This window comes from Arabidopsis thaliana, chromosome 2 (genome assembly GCF_000001735.4).
Source record: "Arabidopsis thaliana chromosome 2, partial sequence".
Taxonomy (NCBI): domain Eukaryota; kingdom Viridiplantae; phylum Streptophyta; class Magnoliopsida; order Brassicales; family Brassicaceae; genus Arabidopsis; species Arabidopsis thaliana.
Window position 1 is genome coordinate 16,524,792 of NC_003071.7, and position 15,769 is coordinate 16,540,560.

Consider the following 15,769-nt stretch of genomic DNA (forward strand, 5'->3'; position numbering starts at 1 on the left):
GTAGTGTTAATGTTGAACAAAATCTCAAATTATAATAAAATAAAGTTTTATTGATTAACAATTTTCAATATACAGAAAAAAATGTGGATTAAAATATGTTAAAGAATAAAACTGATCAATATTATGATTTGGAAATGGCAGATTATATATATGAATAACTAGAAAATGAATAGATGGAAATGACAAAGTATAATTTGGATATTTTACCATATGTATATAATTTTTCTTTTTCATGTACATGTCTACATAAATATTTGAAAAATATAATGAAAATTAAAGATACAACATAAAAACAACGAAAAATGATTGTTCTTATAATGAAATAAAAGGATCTTGTTTTATTGATTTTTTTCAGTTTCTGTAGTTGCTTTTTAAAAATTCAGAGCGTTACTGATGCTGGTACGACGCATGTGCTAGTGCTTGGGTTGGTAGTAGTGACGATGCCACTACCACGGAAGTCACAAGCGTCTTTGGAGTATCCTTTGCTCTCGTAATAAGCGTTCATTATGAACGTGGATCGAGTCTTCATGTTGTTGTTATCAAAACATATGCCACCAGGTGATATTGGTTTACAATCAATACCTTGGCTACACACCCAATCAATATTAGCTTGTAGTTGTGTCTCTGTCGCTTCTTGTTTCGCCATACACCAATTTGCACTTTTGCTTTTTGCGCCATTGCCGCCGCCACCTTCCCCTATCGGTATAGGGCATGTGCTAGTGCTTGGGTTGGTACTGGTAACGATGCCAGTACCGCTAAAATCACAGACAACATCAACGCATCCCTTGCTTTGGTAATAAGCGTTCATAATAAACGAGGACCGAGTCGTCATGTTGTTGTTGTCAAAACATATGCCACCAGGTGAGATTGGTGTACAATCAATACCATGGCTGCATACCCAATCAATATTTGCTTGTAGTTGCATTAACGTCGCTTCTGGTTTTCCCACACACCATTTTCCATTGTTGTTTATCGGTGGAAACGGAAGCGGGCTTCCACCGCCTTTTAGAACTCCAACATCATACATCGGTGAAAAATCCGGTTTAAATATCCCCCAATTTCTCTCACGTGTTGGACCGGGTTTTCCATCTTCATTGAACAATGCAAATATGAAGATATCGATGTGGCGGTTGGGCATTAGAGGTGTCCCTATAACTTGTGCACGCTTGATGATATTGAGGTTGTAGTTTTCAGCGTTTTGAGGTGAGCACCATGAAGCGTCACAAGCCGTGGGCCAACCGGTCTCCCCTACCGCGATATCTACGTCGCCATAGCCAAGAGCTTTCATAGCAGAATATGTTGCATCCATGACTGCGTCAAACATGTTGGTGTAGGTTTGTTGTGTATTGGTATCCGTTATTGCATTTGATGGACCAAATATTGCGTAATTGACATTGTTCGTGTCCATCGTGAAAAAAGTGTAGGCGTTGATCATGAATGGGGACTTAGCCTGACGATGAAATTCCAAGATCTTTGTAAAAATATCTTTTTGATCGTTAGTAAATCTGCTCTCACTTGGTGTATTACGGTTATAGCTTATGGTAAATGCATGTGGAGTTGTCACCTGAAGCCAAATAATGGTGGATTAATTACATTTTGTTGATAGTAGTATCAAATAACAACGTATTCAAAAAATATTTATGAAATATGATTCATATGTAAAAAAACAAAAAAAAAAACATTCATGTATTAGTATTAGTGTTTTCGTAAACGCAAGTTTTTTTTTTTTTTTTTATCATCATGACTTGAAACTAACCTTGATATAAGTGAGATTGGAAGCTTTTAAAGCTTCGTTAAGACTTTGCATCGCTGGTACAAGATTTGATATCAAGTTATTGTCGTTACTAGCAAGAATCTCGTTTCCGACACAAACGTATTTGAACTTGATCTGCTGCTGAAACGGTAAGACATTGGCAGCGACCCATTGACGAGCATTTGCAACGTTGACCATGGCAGGAATGTTACCGTTAGGGACCATGATGGTGATGTTGATTTCAGAGCCCGCGAAGGCTCGGAGGATGTCGGGATTAGCATCATAGATCTTGACACTGTCAAAAGTGGTCTTTGTCTTGATGAAGTCAACCACTTGTTGTGGAGGTTGAAGGTTCCCTAGTGTTCCATAGTTGATACCAATGGCGGAAGTCACGGCTGAGAGTTGAAAGATCACGCCGGCGACTATGAGGAGGAAAGGGAGAATGAAAGACCGAATCGTTTTGGCCATTGCTTTGTTTTGTTTTGTTTTGTTTTGTGTAGTAAGACTAGGCTAAGAATAAGCGTGTATTTATACTACTAATGTAGATTCTCCATGTCTCTACAATTTTTCTTTAAAAATCTAGTGAAATTAATGTAGATGATAAGCATGAACGTTGCCTTTTATATTGTAATCAAATTTGATGTAATATAAACTAATATAGAAGAACCGGGCGGCAACAAATGGTACACAATTTTATTAAGTTTACATCACTAAGAGAGGTAGATCTTATACTTAATTAAGAATAAAATGGAATTTAATGGGAAGATCTTATACCTAATTAAGAATAAAATGGAATTTAATGGGAAGATCATATACTAAATTAAGAATAAAATGGAATATAAGTTTGGATAACATGTCATATGCATCAAATACATTTATTATTAGTTCATCATGGATTTATTGAAAGAAAGAAAGAAATATATCATTGGCTTTTTATTTCTGGATGAATACAAAATTGTGGATGATTGGATATGACCGTAGATCTTAGAATTTAGAAGGCAGATTTAACTTGTTTATGTGACTTAACCAGATACGGACTAATCGGACCATTAGTCCGATAATTAGTCCATCGACCACAATTAACTAATTGCATTTCTGGCGTAACTGTGCAATAGTGATCTGAAATGAGAGGTCATAACATACGTATACCACATTGGTATGAATAATTATAAGAAACATTGATCATAACAGTGATTTGTTAATCATATTTTCCTGGTAAATTGTTATTACAACACTCAATAACACGGGGAAAAGAACCCCAAACAGAAACATGCTTATTAGAACAATCTCTCCCAATGTCGAATCATACAACAGCGGCAAAAATTGCGGTACCTTTCGTATATTATCTTCTTTGTATAAAGCCTAACCTTGGCTGTTATTGTAACCCCAAATGAATCCATATTAAAAAGAAAAAAAGACGCAGCCGCAAAAATATTACACTCGAAAACGACTCAACAGAGCAAAATTCTTTGGCCTCTTGATGCCTCCAAAAAACATCTGTACAATCTCTTTAAGGAGCACGAGCCCCTTGAATTCTCATTATCTCGGGTTAGTTCCTGCGGCTAAAACCGCTCTTCTTCTTCATGAATCTCTCGGCCTCTTGTTCAACCTGGAGAGCAAACTGAAGCCTCTTTAAATTCTCAGCACACTGTCCATGTAATCCCGGTGAGAACATTCCAGGACCTTGTTGATCGATAGGACCGAGATGCCTTTTGTGAGGTGAATGCCATTTGGATCGCAGGTAGTTCAAAGATCTCCATGGAGGTAACGGCATTGAATTCTGCTTTAAGGAGAATTTCGCTGCATCAACCATTACTTGAAGGAACTGGTTTAATCTTGCAACAGTTCCTACATAAACCACAGGAAGTGATTCCATTATCCGTTGGTAAGAATCCACAGCTCTAGCGATCTCAAAATGACTTCTGAAATCAATATCAACAATCAAACGATCATCTTGACCAACTTCAGTATCACTCAATATGATATCTATATACTCATTATCTCCTGCAAACAAACAAAACATATCATTCTCTCAGAATTCTATGTCCAGAAACACTTGTATAAGACGGTTCTTAGAAGCGAAAACATACCACCAGGAACTTTGCCACCACCTTGCCATCTAGCTGAACATACAGCTGCATCATATCCAGAAAGTCTCAAAAGCTTAGCGAGATAAAACCTGATGCAACTAGCGTTACATGTACCGGATTTCACAGAGTGTAGATCTTTCTCCTTAATAGTAAGCATCAATGTACGAACCACCGAGAGAACCTCGGTTTCGTGTTGAGCCATAGAGTACTTGAGATACTGCAGATACAAACACATACTCTTAATTCAACAAAATGTTCTTCACCATTCCTAGAAACCTATGTACTAAAACATGCCTTCCTTCAAATTACAACAAACCACAAACGCTACCATTCTAACAAATCCATGATAATCTCTAAAATTCTCTAATCGCGAGTGGAAAACACCGATGAATCTAAGCTAATAGGATAAATCAAAATGGTGCGATGGTGGTGGTACCTGAATCTTATCGGAAAGGTAAGAAGGATCTGGGAATCCAGAATCGCTGTCGCTGCTGCACCAGGAACCAGCACCACCGCTACCACCTCCCGTTTCCAGAAAATCTGTAACCATTAGGCCTAGGTCATGTTCACCGTCGTGACTCGAATCTATCCCTCGATTCAACCATTCCTCCGCCGGAACAACTCTCAAGTCCATACCCATCGTTCCCAAATCTCGGTCAATTGTTCAAATTTCAAACCCAGAACTTATGAATAAAATTGAATTGAATTGAATTTGAGTCTGTACAAAATAAAAAACGCGTATCGTCCCCTTTCACGAGTCTTGTGTGTGATTGATTTTATTATATTATATAGCGATGAGAGAGACAGAGCTTGAAGGTTCTTTTTAGCGAAAGAGAAAAATCCAGGAAGATAGGCGAAAAGGAAGATGAAGCGAAGATGAGGTTAATATAATACTCATGTTAAATGACAAAAATGCCCTTATATGATTAATGATATTACCATTTGAGCTTGCTGTGGAAGCTGTAACGAACCGAAAATTAAAAACAGAATAACGAACATAGACGGAGAATATGATATTATTCGTTTTACCAAAGAAACTAACAAATAGTTTTAACTTTATCTAACAAAGGGGTAAAACGGGTAATTTGTTTGGGATGAGGTGGAGCGTAGCGGACAATCGAGAAATTAAAAGTTTGGCTTGGGGACGAAGTTAAAGGTGGGCTTTAACGTTTTAAATTGGCTGACTCGGACGATATTTCTTGTATTTAATACCAAAAATGAATGACTTTATAATTCATTTGTAGATTGAAAGTTACGTATTGATTCGAAAATCAACACATTGTGTTTTCAAGTGGGCATAAACTATAACACCTTGTTGATTGATTAATAGATTACCTAAAGACATTATGGTTTATTACTGGTCTTTCAATATATTTTTATCGCATTGTCAATGATATTGTTTTTGTATCCCAAGTCCACTGTTTTGGTCTCTACATTCATTTTGATTGGGATTTATCTTTTTAAAATTTCTTCTAATGTTTTTTCGATATGGTTATTACTTGCTTTGATTTTCTTTTCAGTATGTGTATTGCTTTGCAAATTGTTTTTTTCTTAAGATGAAAAACAACTCATTAAATTGTTTGAGAAATACTACTAAAACAAATAAACAATGAGGAGAATTATGGAAAACAAAGTGTAATAGGCTTTAATTCATTGCTAGTGGGCTTTTTGGGCCTATGGGCATATTACTTACCACTATCCAACCCAAAATGCCAAATAACCGACATGTCTCACACAATCCAATTTTGGGCCATACGGCCGAAATTATTTAAACCTGTGCTCATAATTTACTTTACAAATTATTACTTTTCCATAAATTGTGGAAAAGTTATCTGTAACATCCGATTCAACTGGAGTCTAGACTACTATAGACATTGATACGTTTTGAGTTTTTAGATACTTGGAAGATATATGCATTTATGAATACAGATTACAGACACATACTAGTACTACTGTATGTCTGTATATGGATACAAAAAAAATCATGTATGAATACTAAAATTTTATTAGAAATCTATTTTTCAATTGTTGCAACAATCAAGTTGTCAAATTTATTTTTGTAACCGTTAAACAAACAAATATCGATTTAGGTTTCTAATCTGAATTGACATCTCAAACAAAAAAGGCTGAATACTTTCTGAAAATAGTGTATGGAATGAAGGTGGCTTTTAGAGCCATTATAACCGGAAGAAAATTCAGGTGACTTTTAGAACCATTATAACCGGAAGAAAAGGTGAATTTTAATTTTTAGCTGTGTGGAAGACACGGCAAGTCCAAGTAGTACCTTCGTACGTCAATATTGTCCAACCGGCCGTGTCGAAAATCTTCTTGAGAAAAATTGGATTTTCATCTATAAAAAAAAAAAGTCCAAGTAATACCAAACAAAGACAGCGACGTGTAAAACAATACAAGACTCATAATCACAAACCTACCACCCAAGTCAAACCTATATTCCATTTAGTGAATTCTTGATTATGACTTCTTGAAATCATTTGTATTCATATGTATAATTATTTAAGTCATTTTTCTGTAAGTAAAATTTTTATATATCTAGAATAACGAGTTCCCTACGACAAGATACAGTTGAACGTAAATGTGACATCTCAATTTTCATTGGTGTCTAGTACTCTAGTGATTAGGTTTTCGACATTTATTGTACTGATTAAGTAAAAATTCATGGTACAAACATCGAATATATATTTTTCTGCTTACACACACCAATTAACGTGGATAGACCAATTGAAATATTTTGTTACGACAAAGCAAAACAAAACAAACGTCATGTTTCGCTGTTTGTTTGTCGTCCCGTTAATGGTAATCTTTCAGACACATACAGTACCCAAACAAGTAATTTGACTAAAATTTTCTCTCTGTCTAAATTTCAGAAGAAAAAAAAACTTTAGGATATATTGCCAAAAGATCTTAAAAATGGGTCATATCATTTTGATCATATAGAATCCAACGACCTTTATCTTTTCGCCGAACTATACTTTTTTGTGTCCATTTGTTTGACTTTCTTTCACACACACATCCACAAAGAAAAAAGGACCATTCTTCTCCTTCTTCTAGTCACCCCTCGTGCCTCTCTTTAACACCAAACCCAAAACTCCCTTCTCTTTCTTCCTTCCTCTCCGATCTCCGTTCACATCTCTCTCTCATCTTTATCTTCTTCTTTTTTTGCCTTGTGGGTTGAAAGTTTCTATATTTTCTCTTTCTCTTCTGTTTACATAATCCATTTTCAGCTCAAGCAGCTGAAGAATAACGATCAAGAACCAAAAAAGAAGAAAACGAATCTGTTCTTAGCTTTGATGGGTTCTTGCTTCAGTTCTCGAGTCAAAGCAGACATCTTCCACAATGGTACCATCTCTCTCCAACTATCAATTTTCTTGCAATCTGGAATTATGCATCTCTCTGTTTTTAATTCATGGAGATTTCCGATTTTGATTATTGTAAATGGTCAACATGTGTGTCTGTGTAGGTAAGAGCAGCGATCTTTATGGTCTAAGTCTCTCAAGTCGGAAATCGTCTTCGACTGTAGCGGCGGCTCAGAAGACGGAAGGGGAGATATTGAGTTCGACCCCTGTCAAAAGCTTCACCTTTAACGAACTCAAACTCGCCACAAGAAACTTCAGACCAGATAGTGTGATCGGAGAAGGTGGCTTTGGTTGTGTCTTTAAAGGCTGGTTAGATGAGTCCACTCTCACTCCGACTAAACCTGGAACCGGTTTGGTCATCGCCGTTAAAAAGCTTAACCAAGAAGGTTTTCAAGGTCACCGTGAATGGCTGGTACTGTGTTTTCATTTCCCCAAACTTAAGAGTCATGTGTTATATATGTGTGAATGCGTGTCTGATCTGTTGTGTTGTGTTGTGCTATTCAGACAGAGATCAATTACTTGGGGCAACTGAGTCACCCAAATCTAGTTAAACTGATCGGTTATTGCTTAGAAGATGAACACCGTCTTCTAGTCTACGAGTTTATGCAAAAAGGAAGTCTTGAGAATCATCTATTCAGAAGTGAGTCCCATGGATCATCTTTATCTTTGATTAAATCTGTTTTCTTTTGTTTTTGGTTCTGATGGAAAATGGTTTTAATATAGGAGGTGCATATTTTAAGCCACTCCCATGGTTTCTACGGGTCAATGTTGCGCTTGATGCAGCAAAGGGGCTTGCTTTTCTTCACAGCGATCCCGTCAAAGTGATATACCGAGACATTAAAGCCTCGAACATCTTACTTGATGCGGTATGTAGAGAAATATACACATTCAAAGAATTAGATGTCTTCATAGTACTTTCCTGATGACTTTGATTCCCTTAAACAGGACTACAACGCAAAACTTTCTGACTTTGGACTAGCTAGAGACGGTCCAATGGGTGATTTGAGTTATGTTAGTACAAGGGTCATGGGTACTTATGGGTACGCCGCGCCTGAGTACATGTCATCAGGTAAAAATCTATCACCTTAAATATGAATTATGACTAGGTTGATCAAATGTTTTAGAGCATAAGGATAATTGTTTTTAAATCCTCGTATCATTTCAGGTCACTTGAATGCAAGAAGCGATGTGTACAGTTTCGGAGTTTTGCTTCTAGAGATTTTATCTGGTAAGCGAGCGTTGGATCATAACAGACCGGCTAAAGAAGAAAACCTTGTGGATTGGGCTCGACCGTACCTCACAAGCAAACGTAAGGTTCTCCTAATCGTGGACAATCGGCTAGACACACAGTACCTACCTGAAGAAGCCGTGAGAATGGCAAGCGTGGCGGTGCAGTGTCTCTCATTTGAACCCAAGTCGCGCCCGACCATGGACCAAGTGGTCCGTGCCTTACAACAACTTCAGGACAACTTGGGAAAACCGAGTCAGACCAATCCGGTTAAGGATACCAAGAAACTTGGTTTTAAAACTGGTACTACTAAGTCATCCGAAAAACGGTTTACACAAAAACCTTTTGGCAGGCACCTTGTGTAGGTCAAGTTGATAACTGAATTCCAGGATGGACATTTTTCCGGCGGTTTACTTGAAACTGCCGATATCCGTTTTCGACGGATTGAATGCGGTTCTGGACAAACCGTGCAGGTCAAGACTAATAAAGGATACATTAAATTTTCCGGTTACATGTCCCATACCCAACCTTAGAGAACATGTGTAGCCTTTAGCTTAGGCTTCCTTGTGTGCTGTTATATTGAGTATATATGAGGTAATTTTTGCCTCTTGTGTTGTAACACTTGTATTTTTGTTCCTTTAACATTTGATGTAGAGATTTTTCCTATATCTTCAGTTTTGAAACCCAAATTTATTGCAAGTCAAAATATGAAAATTCTAATCAATGTGCAATGAATAACACAAATCCGAATTGTGCTTTGTTGGCTGCAGACCTGCAGTTAACACAAATCTTATAAATTTGAAATGTCGTTCAAACTCCAAACCACAAAAAGGGGAAGCAAAACGCAACCGTTTCACGATTTTTGTCTAGTTTGGTCCAATTTCTCAATTACGGTTTTGTGAAATGCGTGTCGGTCTTTGGTTCTGCATTCGAACTGTGTGGCGTTTTGTGTAACTTATCCACTTAGTGAGCAAAACTACTCGACTCGTAGTAGTTGCAGAGAGGTTTTAGCCGCAGAAGAAAAGGGTTTACTCTGTCTTCTTCAGACTTCTCAGTGATCGAAGCTATGATGACGACAACAACCAATACTATGGCTATGCTTCAAAACCTCGTCTTCTCTGTTCCAATCTCTCGTATGGTAGTTCGGCGTCACTCCCTCGCTACCACCTTCTCCGCTGCCGCCACAACCGTCGTACCGTCTCCTAAACCGGTATCAGCCAAACCGGCGCGTACTCCACACGTGGACTCACATGTTCTCATCGGAATGTCAGAGCCTGAGCTTCAAGAGCTTGCTATCAACCTCGGTCAAGTAAAGATCTGATTTTTGCATATAAGATTCGAGAAGAAGGAATTTGGTTGATTAAGCTGAGAAAGTTCTGATTTTTCAGGAAGGATACAGAGGAAAGCAGCTCCATCATCTTATTTACAAGAGAAAGGTTAATAAAGTTGAAGACTTTAGCAATTGTGAGCAAATTCTTATCAAGTTCTATGTTTTTTGAAGCGTCTTCATTGACAGTTATGCAAATGATTAACCAATTATCTTCCAATTTTCATGATGCTAAAAGTGCCACTGACGTTTCGTAAAGGACTTGTGGATGGTGGATTTAAAGTGGGAAGATCACCCATTTACCAAACTGTTACTGCCACTGATGGTACCATTAAGGTGACTTTGGCAATGCTGAGATTTTTCTTGCTTAAGTTTTTTTTGATTGAGTGTTTAAGGTTTTCAATGTTCTGTCTTTGGTTGGTTTTATCTTATAGCTTCTGCTAAAGCTTGAAGATAACCTATTGATCGAAACTGTTGGTATACCAGTTCAAGATGATGAGAAGGGCATAACGCGCCTCACCGCTTGTGTCTCTTCCCAGGTGAATTTGACTTTCTTCTTGTTAGAGATTTGTTTTTTTTTGGTTTTGCATAGTTAAGTTTTATTACTGATATCTTCAAGTTCTGCTAGGTTGGATGTCCGCTTCGTTGTTCGTTTTGTGCCACGGGAAAAGGAGGCTTTTCAAGAAATCTGCAGCGCCATGAAATTATTGAGCAGGTTTACTTCTATATTGCCTCTTGTTTTCTGCATCTGATTGATTATGTAAAATGAAATCTATTAGAGGTAAGATTCTTATAGAATGATAATGAAAAAAGAGCATGATACAGGTTTAGGAATTGTTGTTTTGATGCCAAGATGAAACACGTAGGATCAGATCTTAAGTAGAATACCTTATGCAATAATACGAAGAAGACTATCATCGTACTGTATATTGTTTTACATCATAGAGACGCATAAAGCAGTATTTAGAAGCAGTTGTGTGATCCCATTTAAGACCCGGAAGAAGAATTCTTAGTAAAATGTTAATGTGGCTTGTGTTTACAAGTGTAATTTTGAATGTCAAGGTGTTGGCTATCGAGGACGTGTTCAAGCATAGGGTGACAAATGTGGTTTTCATGGGAATGGGTGAGCCGATGTTGAACCTAAAGTCAGTACTTGATGCTCATCGTTGTTTGAACAAGGTAACATTTGCCAATAGCCATTTCCTGTTTCAACATGGTTTTGTGCAGAAATGATTGAAGTTCTTGCTAAGTATTTAGGCACTGTAAATTAATTGGAAAGCTAAGACAAAGACTTGACCATAAAAAAAAGTAATGTTTGAAGCATTAATAGGATAGTAAGTTAGCAACTAGGATGTTCAAATATATGATTTATTTCTATGCACAAACGTTAGTTGCATATTGTTAAACCAATAAGACATAGCACTCACTCATGGTATACTTTTCCTTTACTTAGGACATTGAAATCGGACAACGAATGATTACAATATCGACTGTAGGTGTTCCAAACACAATCAAGAAGCTTGCATCTCATAAGCTTCAGTCGACCTTAGCTGTCAGGTGCGTCATCACTTTCTGATTTTATTCATGTGTTGTTCAATTACTTAAATGATCTTTTATACAAATTTCTCTCGAGTACTTTTACTTTACTCAGCTTTCTTACCCCAAACATATCATGAAATGTTCTGTTCTAATCCTGTAACATATGCTCTGGATAGGGCTCGTCTCATTGATTTTCATGTTTCTATGTTATTTACTCGTTCTTGAGCTGTTCTTTTGGTGAATCAGCTTACATGCGCCAAATCAGAGCCTCAGGGAGAAAATTGTACCAAGTGCCAAGGCTTATCCGCTGGAAGCAATTATGAAGGATTGTCGTGATTACTTCCAAGAAACAAATAGACGAGTCTCTTTCGAATATGCCCTTCTAGGTATGTGAGACTTGAGATGAACAAATTTTATGTTCGTCTCCCTCATTATATCATCTACTTTAACAGAAGTTCATAAATGATGATGCAGCTGGAGTCAATGATCAAGTTGAGCATGCGGTGGAACTTGCAGAGCTACTCCGTGAATGGGGTAAAACTTATCACGTAAATTTGATACCTTACAACCCGATAGAGGGATCAGAGTACCAGCGACCTTACAAGAAAGCGGTATGTTAATAACAATTAAGCACAGCTGCACAGGCATTCTGTTTTGGGATTGGTTTTGGTCTACAAACTTCAATAAAAATACAAATTGTGCAGGTCCTAGCGTTTGCAGCTGCGTTGGAGTCGCGTAAGATAACAGCAAGCGTAAGGCAAACAAGAGGACTTGATGCAAGTGCTGCTTGTGGTCAGCTGAGGAATAAGTTTCAGAAAAGCCCTTTGCTTACTGAGACGGATAGTCAAGAGTCTCAGCCAGATGCAGAAGCTGTCGCTTGTTGATGTCCTGGATTGCACAAATTTCCGGTTTTGCCATTGGATGGCTCTGTTCAACTTTGGTTTGAAGAGGAGACATGGCTCAATCACGGAAAGGAAAAATCGTCGTGAGGGTTGGTTGGTCAGTGTGCAACCAAGGATGAAGAGATTGAAGCACGTTTGAGATGTGACGACTTTGACGATAGGTGTGATGATATTTACTTTGGTTAATAATTATGACAAGGGAACTAACTTAAAGTATTGTTGTTACTCAGTGAATGATGTCAAATCCGTAAATCTATATTTCAAAATTCCTACCCGAATTGTCATTTCACTTTACGATGTGGTGTTCTATTTTCATCTCTTGACCCAGAATTATATGATGGTCGATACAGTTGTAAAGTTTTAATATACAATGAAGCAGTGGAAATCAATGAACGATTCCTTAGGAAGCTTACGAAAGGGTATAAGAAAACTAGCATAACTGATTGCAAAGCCAAAACAGAAGTAACATAAATTTTCTTTCAATAAAACCGATATCGGCCATGGTACATTAACACAAATAAAATTACAAAGTGAAAACATAAAGAAAATTACATTACAAAGTAGATGATGCTTCTTCGCTACACCTCGGAGAGAAACTACTCAAGCTTTTCAAAATAACAAACATCTTTTTTTCTGCATATCCTCGAATATGTTTTGTATTATTAGAACCAATTATTTATTGAAATAAGTAACTGTATTAGCAACTGTTCTTTAGACGACTTGAAAATCTCATTTACTTGAACACATTCAAAACAATATTCATTGTTTTCTTTTGCATATCCTGGAATATGTCCAATGTCTTTTCTAGTTCGTCGATATGTTGAACTTAGAATACGCTATGTTGGACTTAGAATAATTTTCTAAGATCCACCGATAAATGGTCTATTCGCTTGTAGAGAAAAATCACAACAAAACAATGCTGTTTCATCTCGAAAACATCCGTAACCCAACGAAATCAAAGAAGAGGACGGGAAGGAACGAAACTGACACATGGCTGGTGAAAATTGGACCGGGACATTGAACCTAACTTCTGACAAACGCAATCTCAAACTAACTATAGACGACGCTCTACTCGATACTCAAAAGAAGTAAACGAAAGTACCTTTCTATGAGACAAGACCATGACTCGATCTAACGGCGGAACATGATCTAAGAACCCATCTCACTTTTGTGTTAAGATGGACTTACAGATCGTATTTGCAGAGCTTGACGGCGCTCTTGTTTTTCTCTTTTTGGTATTTGACGTCGGGCTTAGCCGTTTAGGTTTAGGTTTGTGAGGTCGATAATGACTGACTTGGGTTTATATATATAATGCCAACGCTTCCCTATTTAACCTTACAATTTTGTTAAGTAAAGAATATATATGTTTAGTAAAGTATAACAAGAACAAAGGAAACAAATTGAACTATTTATTTTATAGAATAATCTTTGTTTGAATAACAATTTCCCCTTCTTTTCAGTTGACTTTATACTTTACAAAATATTCAATTCATTTTTCTTAGTCAAAGAGAGAATCCAAACATTTCACTTTTTACCATATAGAGTATCTTTCATTATATTTAGAATATTTTCATATTTTGTATGATATATGCATAGCATAGATGTGTGTATTATATATTTAGCTACATAACTGTTTCAAGTGAATTGGGTGATTGTTCTCTATCAATGACACCAAAGCACTCCAAAATAAGCATGTATCAGGTAAATAAATCTAGATATTAAAATTTTAACCGAATGATCTAAATAAAGAATGATGAAAAATATTATGATTTCCTAATTGGGTGAAACAAGTATTGTAAAGTTTGGTCTTTATCTGCTGGATAATATGACATGTTACACTGAAGATCCTAATCATTTTATTTCTTGTCATATTCTCCCATCTCTTCAAAATGCTTTCTATGACTTTTACTGAGTCATTCTTTCCTCCTCCATGCTCCGCCATTTACCTAGGATTACATTTCGTATTCACTACATCCATTGTGTTTTTGTGTTTTTTTTATTAACGATAAAAACATGAAACATTAATGGCCCAATAGCTAAGCGGCCCAATACATATCAAAAGGAGAACCAATTTTGAATCAGAATAAGCCCAACCACTGTTTGATTCTATGTTTGTTTTATTGAATTTTTATTTGGGTTAGTAGGATCCTCAATCCTGAATTCCTGATATTCGGTGGAACTGGTTTCTTAAGTTCAACGATTCTGATTGGATTTTTACTTTTCAAGCAATTAATTGTTTTATTTGATTCCATTTTACATGAAATTTTTCTAATGTTTTTCTAACGTGTTTGATTTGCAGTTTCAAATGTAACAATTAAAGCCACACACGTTACAACATAATCGATATGTATAGCATAGCGAAAACTGCAAGAATATCAGAAGTAGCAACGAAACTGATTATTTGATTAGACAGTGAAAGGTATCAATAATGAACATAAGATAATTTTTCCTATTAATAATGAAATTACAACAACAGAAGACTACACTAAAAGGTACAAATACAATGATCCGAGAAAATTACAAGTGCAAAAGTGATGAACGCTCTTTAATGTGCTTCACAATGCTCTTTCAACATAGTTTGCTAAAAACTTCACTTTCGACATATATCCTCAAACATCAATGATGTCTTTTGTAATTTCTTCATCACACAACCATATACCTAGTTTTCTTTTTGCATATCCATGAATATGTTTAGTATTACAAAAGATATAAAATGAATCTTATATGTTTACTAAAACAAAGATTATCAAGATCCATCTTACTCTTTTGCATATACTCGAATACCTATATGGGATTAAAGACCTATGTTTCTACCATCCGATCAACAAGAGTTACAACTTTTTTTACGGGGATAAGACTGAAACATATATGTATATCCCATTTCTACCATCTGGAATACTTGAACTACCATCTAAATCTATTGAACATCGTGTTTCAAAATACACAAGTTCAAACTATAATCAAGTGAATAGTTTAAGTATCATCATTCGCTTGGAGAGAAAAATCACAAAACCATGTCGTTTCAACTCGTAAACCGCCGTATTTATTCTAGTGAAACCAAAAAACAGAGAGGAGGAGCCGTGACTGACACATGCTTGGTAACAAATCCATTGTATCATCCAAGATATTATCATTAAACCAACTTGTAACTCGTAAACTCACTCCCAAACCCAACCTAAAGCTATAGAAGATGCTATGATAGGCTACTCATAGAAAGGACTAGCTATAAAAGTACCTTTCAGTGGGATACAAGATGGAGAATCAATCTAACAGCTGAATCTGATCTTCGAAACCCATCAGTGTGACAGGAGATTCTGTCCTCTGAATCCAACACAACTATAGTGTTTCACCAAAGTGGCTCTTTTCTCGATCTCTTTGCAGAGCTTGGCGGCGCTTATACTTATTTTTCTCTTTGTTTTTGACGTCACGACTAGGTTTAGGTTTATGAAGTCATAAGTTGGGTTTATATATCAAAAACGTTTCCGTATGCAAATTTTCTTTTTTATTCCAAAAAATATGTGAATATTTGGTTATAATTAGTAAAATTTGGGCCTTT

General features: G+C 36.5%; 4 protein-coding genes and 2 non-coding genes across 8 annotated transcripts; 2 read left to right on the plus strand and 4 right to left on the minus strand.

Annotated features, from left to right (window-relative positions):
* Positions 1 to 294: 294 nt before the first annotated feature.
* Positions 295 to 2,247, minus strand: AT2G39640 (glycosyl hydrolase family 17 protein). Its single transcript, NM_129520.3, has 2 exons — positions 1,757 to 2,247; positions 295 to 1,564 (listed from the first exon to the last, which is right to left on the minus strand). Exons 1-2 carry the CDS (start codon positions 2,219 to 2,221, stop codon positions 380 to 382), a joined length of 1,650 nt encoding a protein of 549 aa, NP_181494.1. The 5' UTR covers positions 2,222 to 2,247; the 3' UTR covers positions 295 to 379.
* A 691-nt stretch (positions 2,248 to 2,938) lies between these two features.
* On the minus strand, positions 2,939 to 4,703 carry AT2G39650 (cruciferin (DUF506)). Of its 2 annotated transcripts, NM_129521.5 has the most exons (3): positions 4,280 to 4,703; positions 3,844 to 4,060; positions 2,939 to 3,757 (listed from the first exon to the last, which is right to left on the minus strand). In NM_129521.5, exons 1-3 carry the CDS (start codon positions 4,481 to 4,483, stop codon positions 3,303 to 3,305), a joined length of 876 nt encoding a protein of 291 aa, NP_181495.1. In that variant the 5' UTR covers positions 4,484 to 4,703; the 3' UTR covers positions 2,939 to 3,302. The 2 variants fall into 2 exon arrangements, with proteins under 2 accessions (NP_181495.1, NP_001324983.1); NM_001336784.1 differs by having other exon boundaries at positions 3,844 to 4,703.
* Positions 4,704 to 6,735: 2,032 nt separating this feature from the next.
* Positions 6,736 to 9,195, plus strand: BIK1 (botrytis-induced kinase1). Its single transcript, NM_129522.5, has 6 exons — positions 6,736 to 7,200; positions 7,322 to 7,629; positions 7,722 to 7,857; positions 7,941 to 8,083; positions 8,163 to 8,286; positions 8,383 to 9,195. Exons 1-6 carry the CDS (start codon positions 7,152 to 7,154, stop codon positions 8,808 to 8,810), a joined length of 1,188 nt encoding a protein of 395 aa, NP_181496.1. The 5' UTR covers positions 6,736 to 7,151; the 3' UTR covers positions 8,811 to 9,195.
* Positions 9,196 to 9,383: 188 nt separating this feature from the next.
* AT2G39670 (Radical SAM superfamily protein) lies at positions 9,384 to 12,527 on the plus strand. 2 transcript variants are annotated; one of them, NM_129523.4, is made up of 10 exons: positions 9,384 to 9,754; positions 9,834 to 9,909; positions 10,011 to 10,108; positions 10,207 to 10,311; positions 10,401 to 10,487; positions 10,835 to 10,951; positions 11,226 to 11,329; positions 11,558 to 11,697; positions 11,786 to 11,922; positions 12,016 to 12,527. In NM_129523.4, the coding sequence occupies exons 1-10, from the start codon at positions 9,512 to 9,514 to the stop codon at positions 12,193 to 12,195; spliced, it is 1,287 nt and encodes a 428-aa protein (NP_565909.1). In that variant the 5' UTR covers positions 9,384 to 9,511; the 3' UTR covers positions 12,196 to 12,527. The 2 variants fall into 2 exon arrangements, with proteins under 2 accessions (NP_565909.1, NP_850319.1); NM_179988.1 differs by having other exon boundaries at positions 9,442 to 9,749; positions 9,820 to 9,909.
* TAS1C lies at positions 12,497 to 13,486 on the minus strand. The gene has a single exon (NR_143765.1). It is a non-coding gene; the product is annotated as a TAS1C; other RNA (non-coding RNA).
* Positions 13,487 to 14,592: 1,106 nt separating this feature from the next.
* On the minus strand, positions 14,593 to 15,626 carry TAS2. The gene has a single exon (NR_143766.1). It is a non-coding gene; the product is annotated as a TAS2; other RNA (non-coding RNA).
* Between the last annotated feature and the right edge of the window lie 143 nt (positions 15,627 to 15,769).

Excerpts from the sequence above, each read along its gene's own strand:
- AT2G39640 (NM_129520.3), bottom strand. The coding sequence starts at position 2,221 with ATGGCCAAAACGATTCGGTCTTTCATTCTCCCTTTCCTCCTCATAGTC. Across the intron at positions 1,565-1,756 it reads CCAATCTCACTTATATCAAG|GTGACAACTCCACATGCATT; the intron begins GTTAGTTTCAAG and ends ATTTGGCTTCAG.
- AT2G39650 (NM_129521.5), bottom strand. The coding sequence starts at position 4,483 with ATGGGTATGGACTTGAGAGTTGTTCCGGCGGAGGAATGGTTGAATCGA. Across the intron at positions 4,061-4,279 it reads ACCTTTCCGATAAGATTCAG|TATCTCAAGTACTCTATGGC; the intron begins GTACCACCACCA and ends TTGTATCTGCAG. Across the intron at positions 3,758-3,843 it reads TGGTGGCAAAGTTCCTGGTG|GAGATAATGAGTATATAGAT; the intron begins GTATGTTTTCGC and ends GTTTGTTTGCAG.
- BIK1 (NM_129522.5), top strand. The coding sequence starts at position 7,152 with ATGGGTTCTTGCTTCAGTTCTCGAGTCAAAGCAGACATCTTCCACAAT. Across the intron at positions 7,858-7,940 it reads TGAGAATCATCTATTCAGAA|GAGGTGCATATTTTAAGCCA; the intron begins GTGAGTCCCATG and ends GTTTTAATATAG. Across the intron at positions 8,287-8,382 it reads GCCTGAGTACATGTCATCAG|GTCACTTGAATGCAAGAAGC; the intron begins GTAAAAATCTAT and ends GTATCATTTCAG.
- AT2G39670 (NM_179988.1), top strand. The coding sequence starts at position 9,512 with ATGATGACGACAACAACCAATACTATGGCTATGCTTCAAAACCTCGTC. Across the intron at positions 10,109-10,206 it reads CCACTGATGGTACCATTAAG|CTTCTGCTAAAGCTTGAAGA; the intron begins GTGACTTTGGCA and ends TTTATCTTATAG. Across the intron at positions 11,698-11,785 it reads TTTCGAATATGCCCTTCTAG|CTGGAGTCAATGATCAAGTT; the intron begins GTATGTGAGACT and ends ATGATGATGCAG.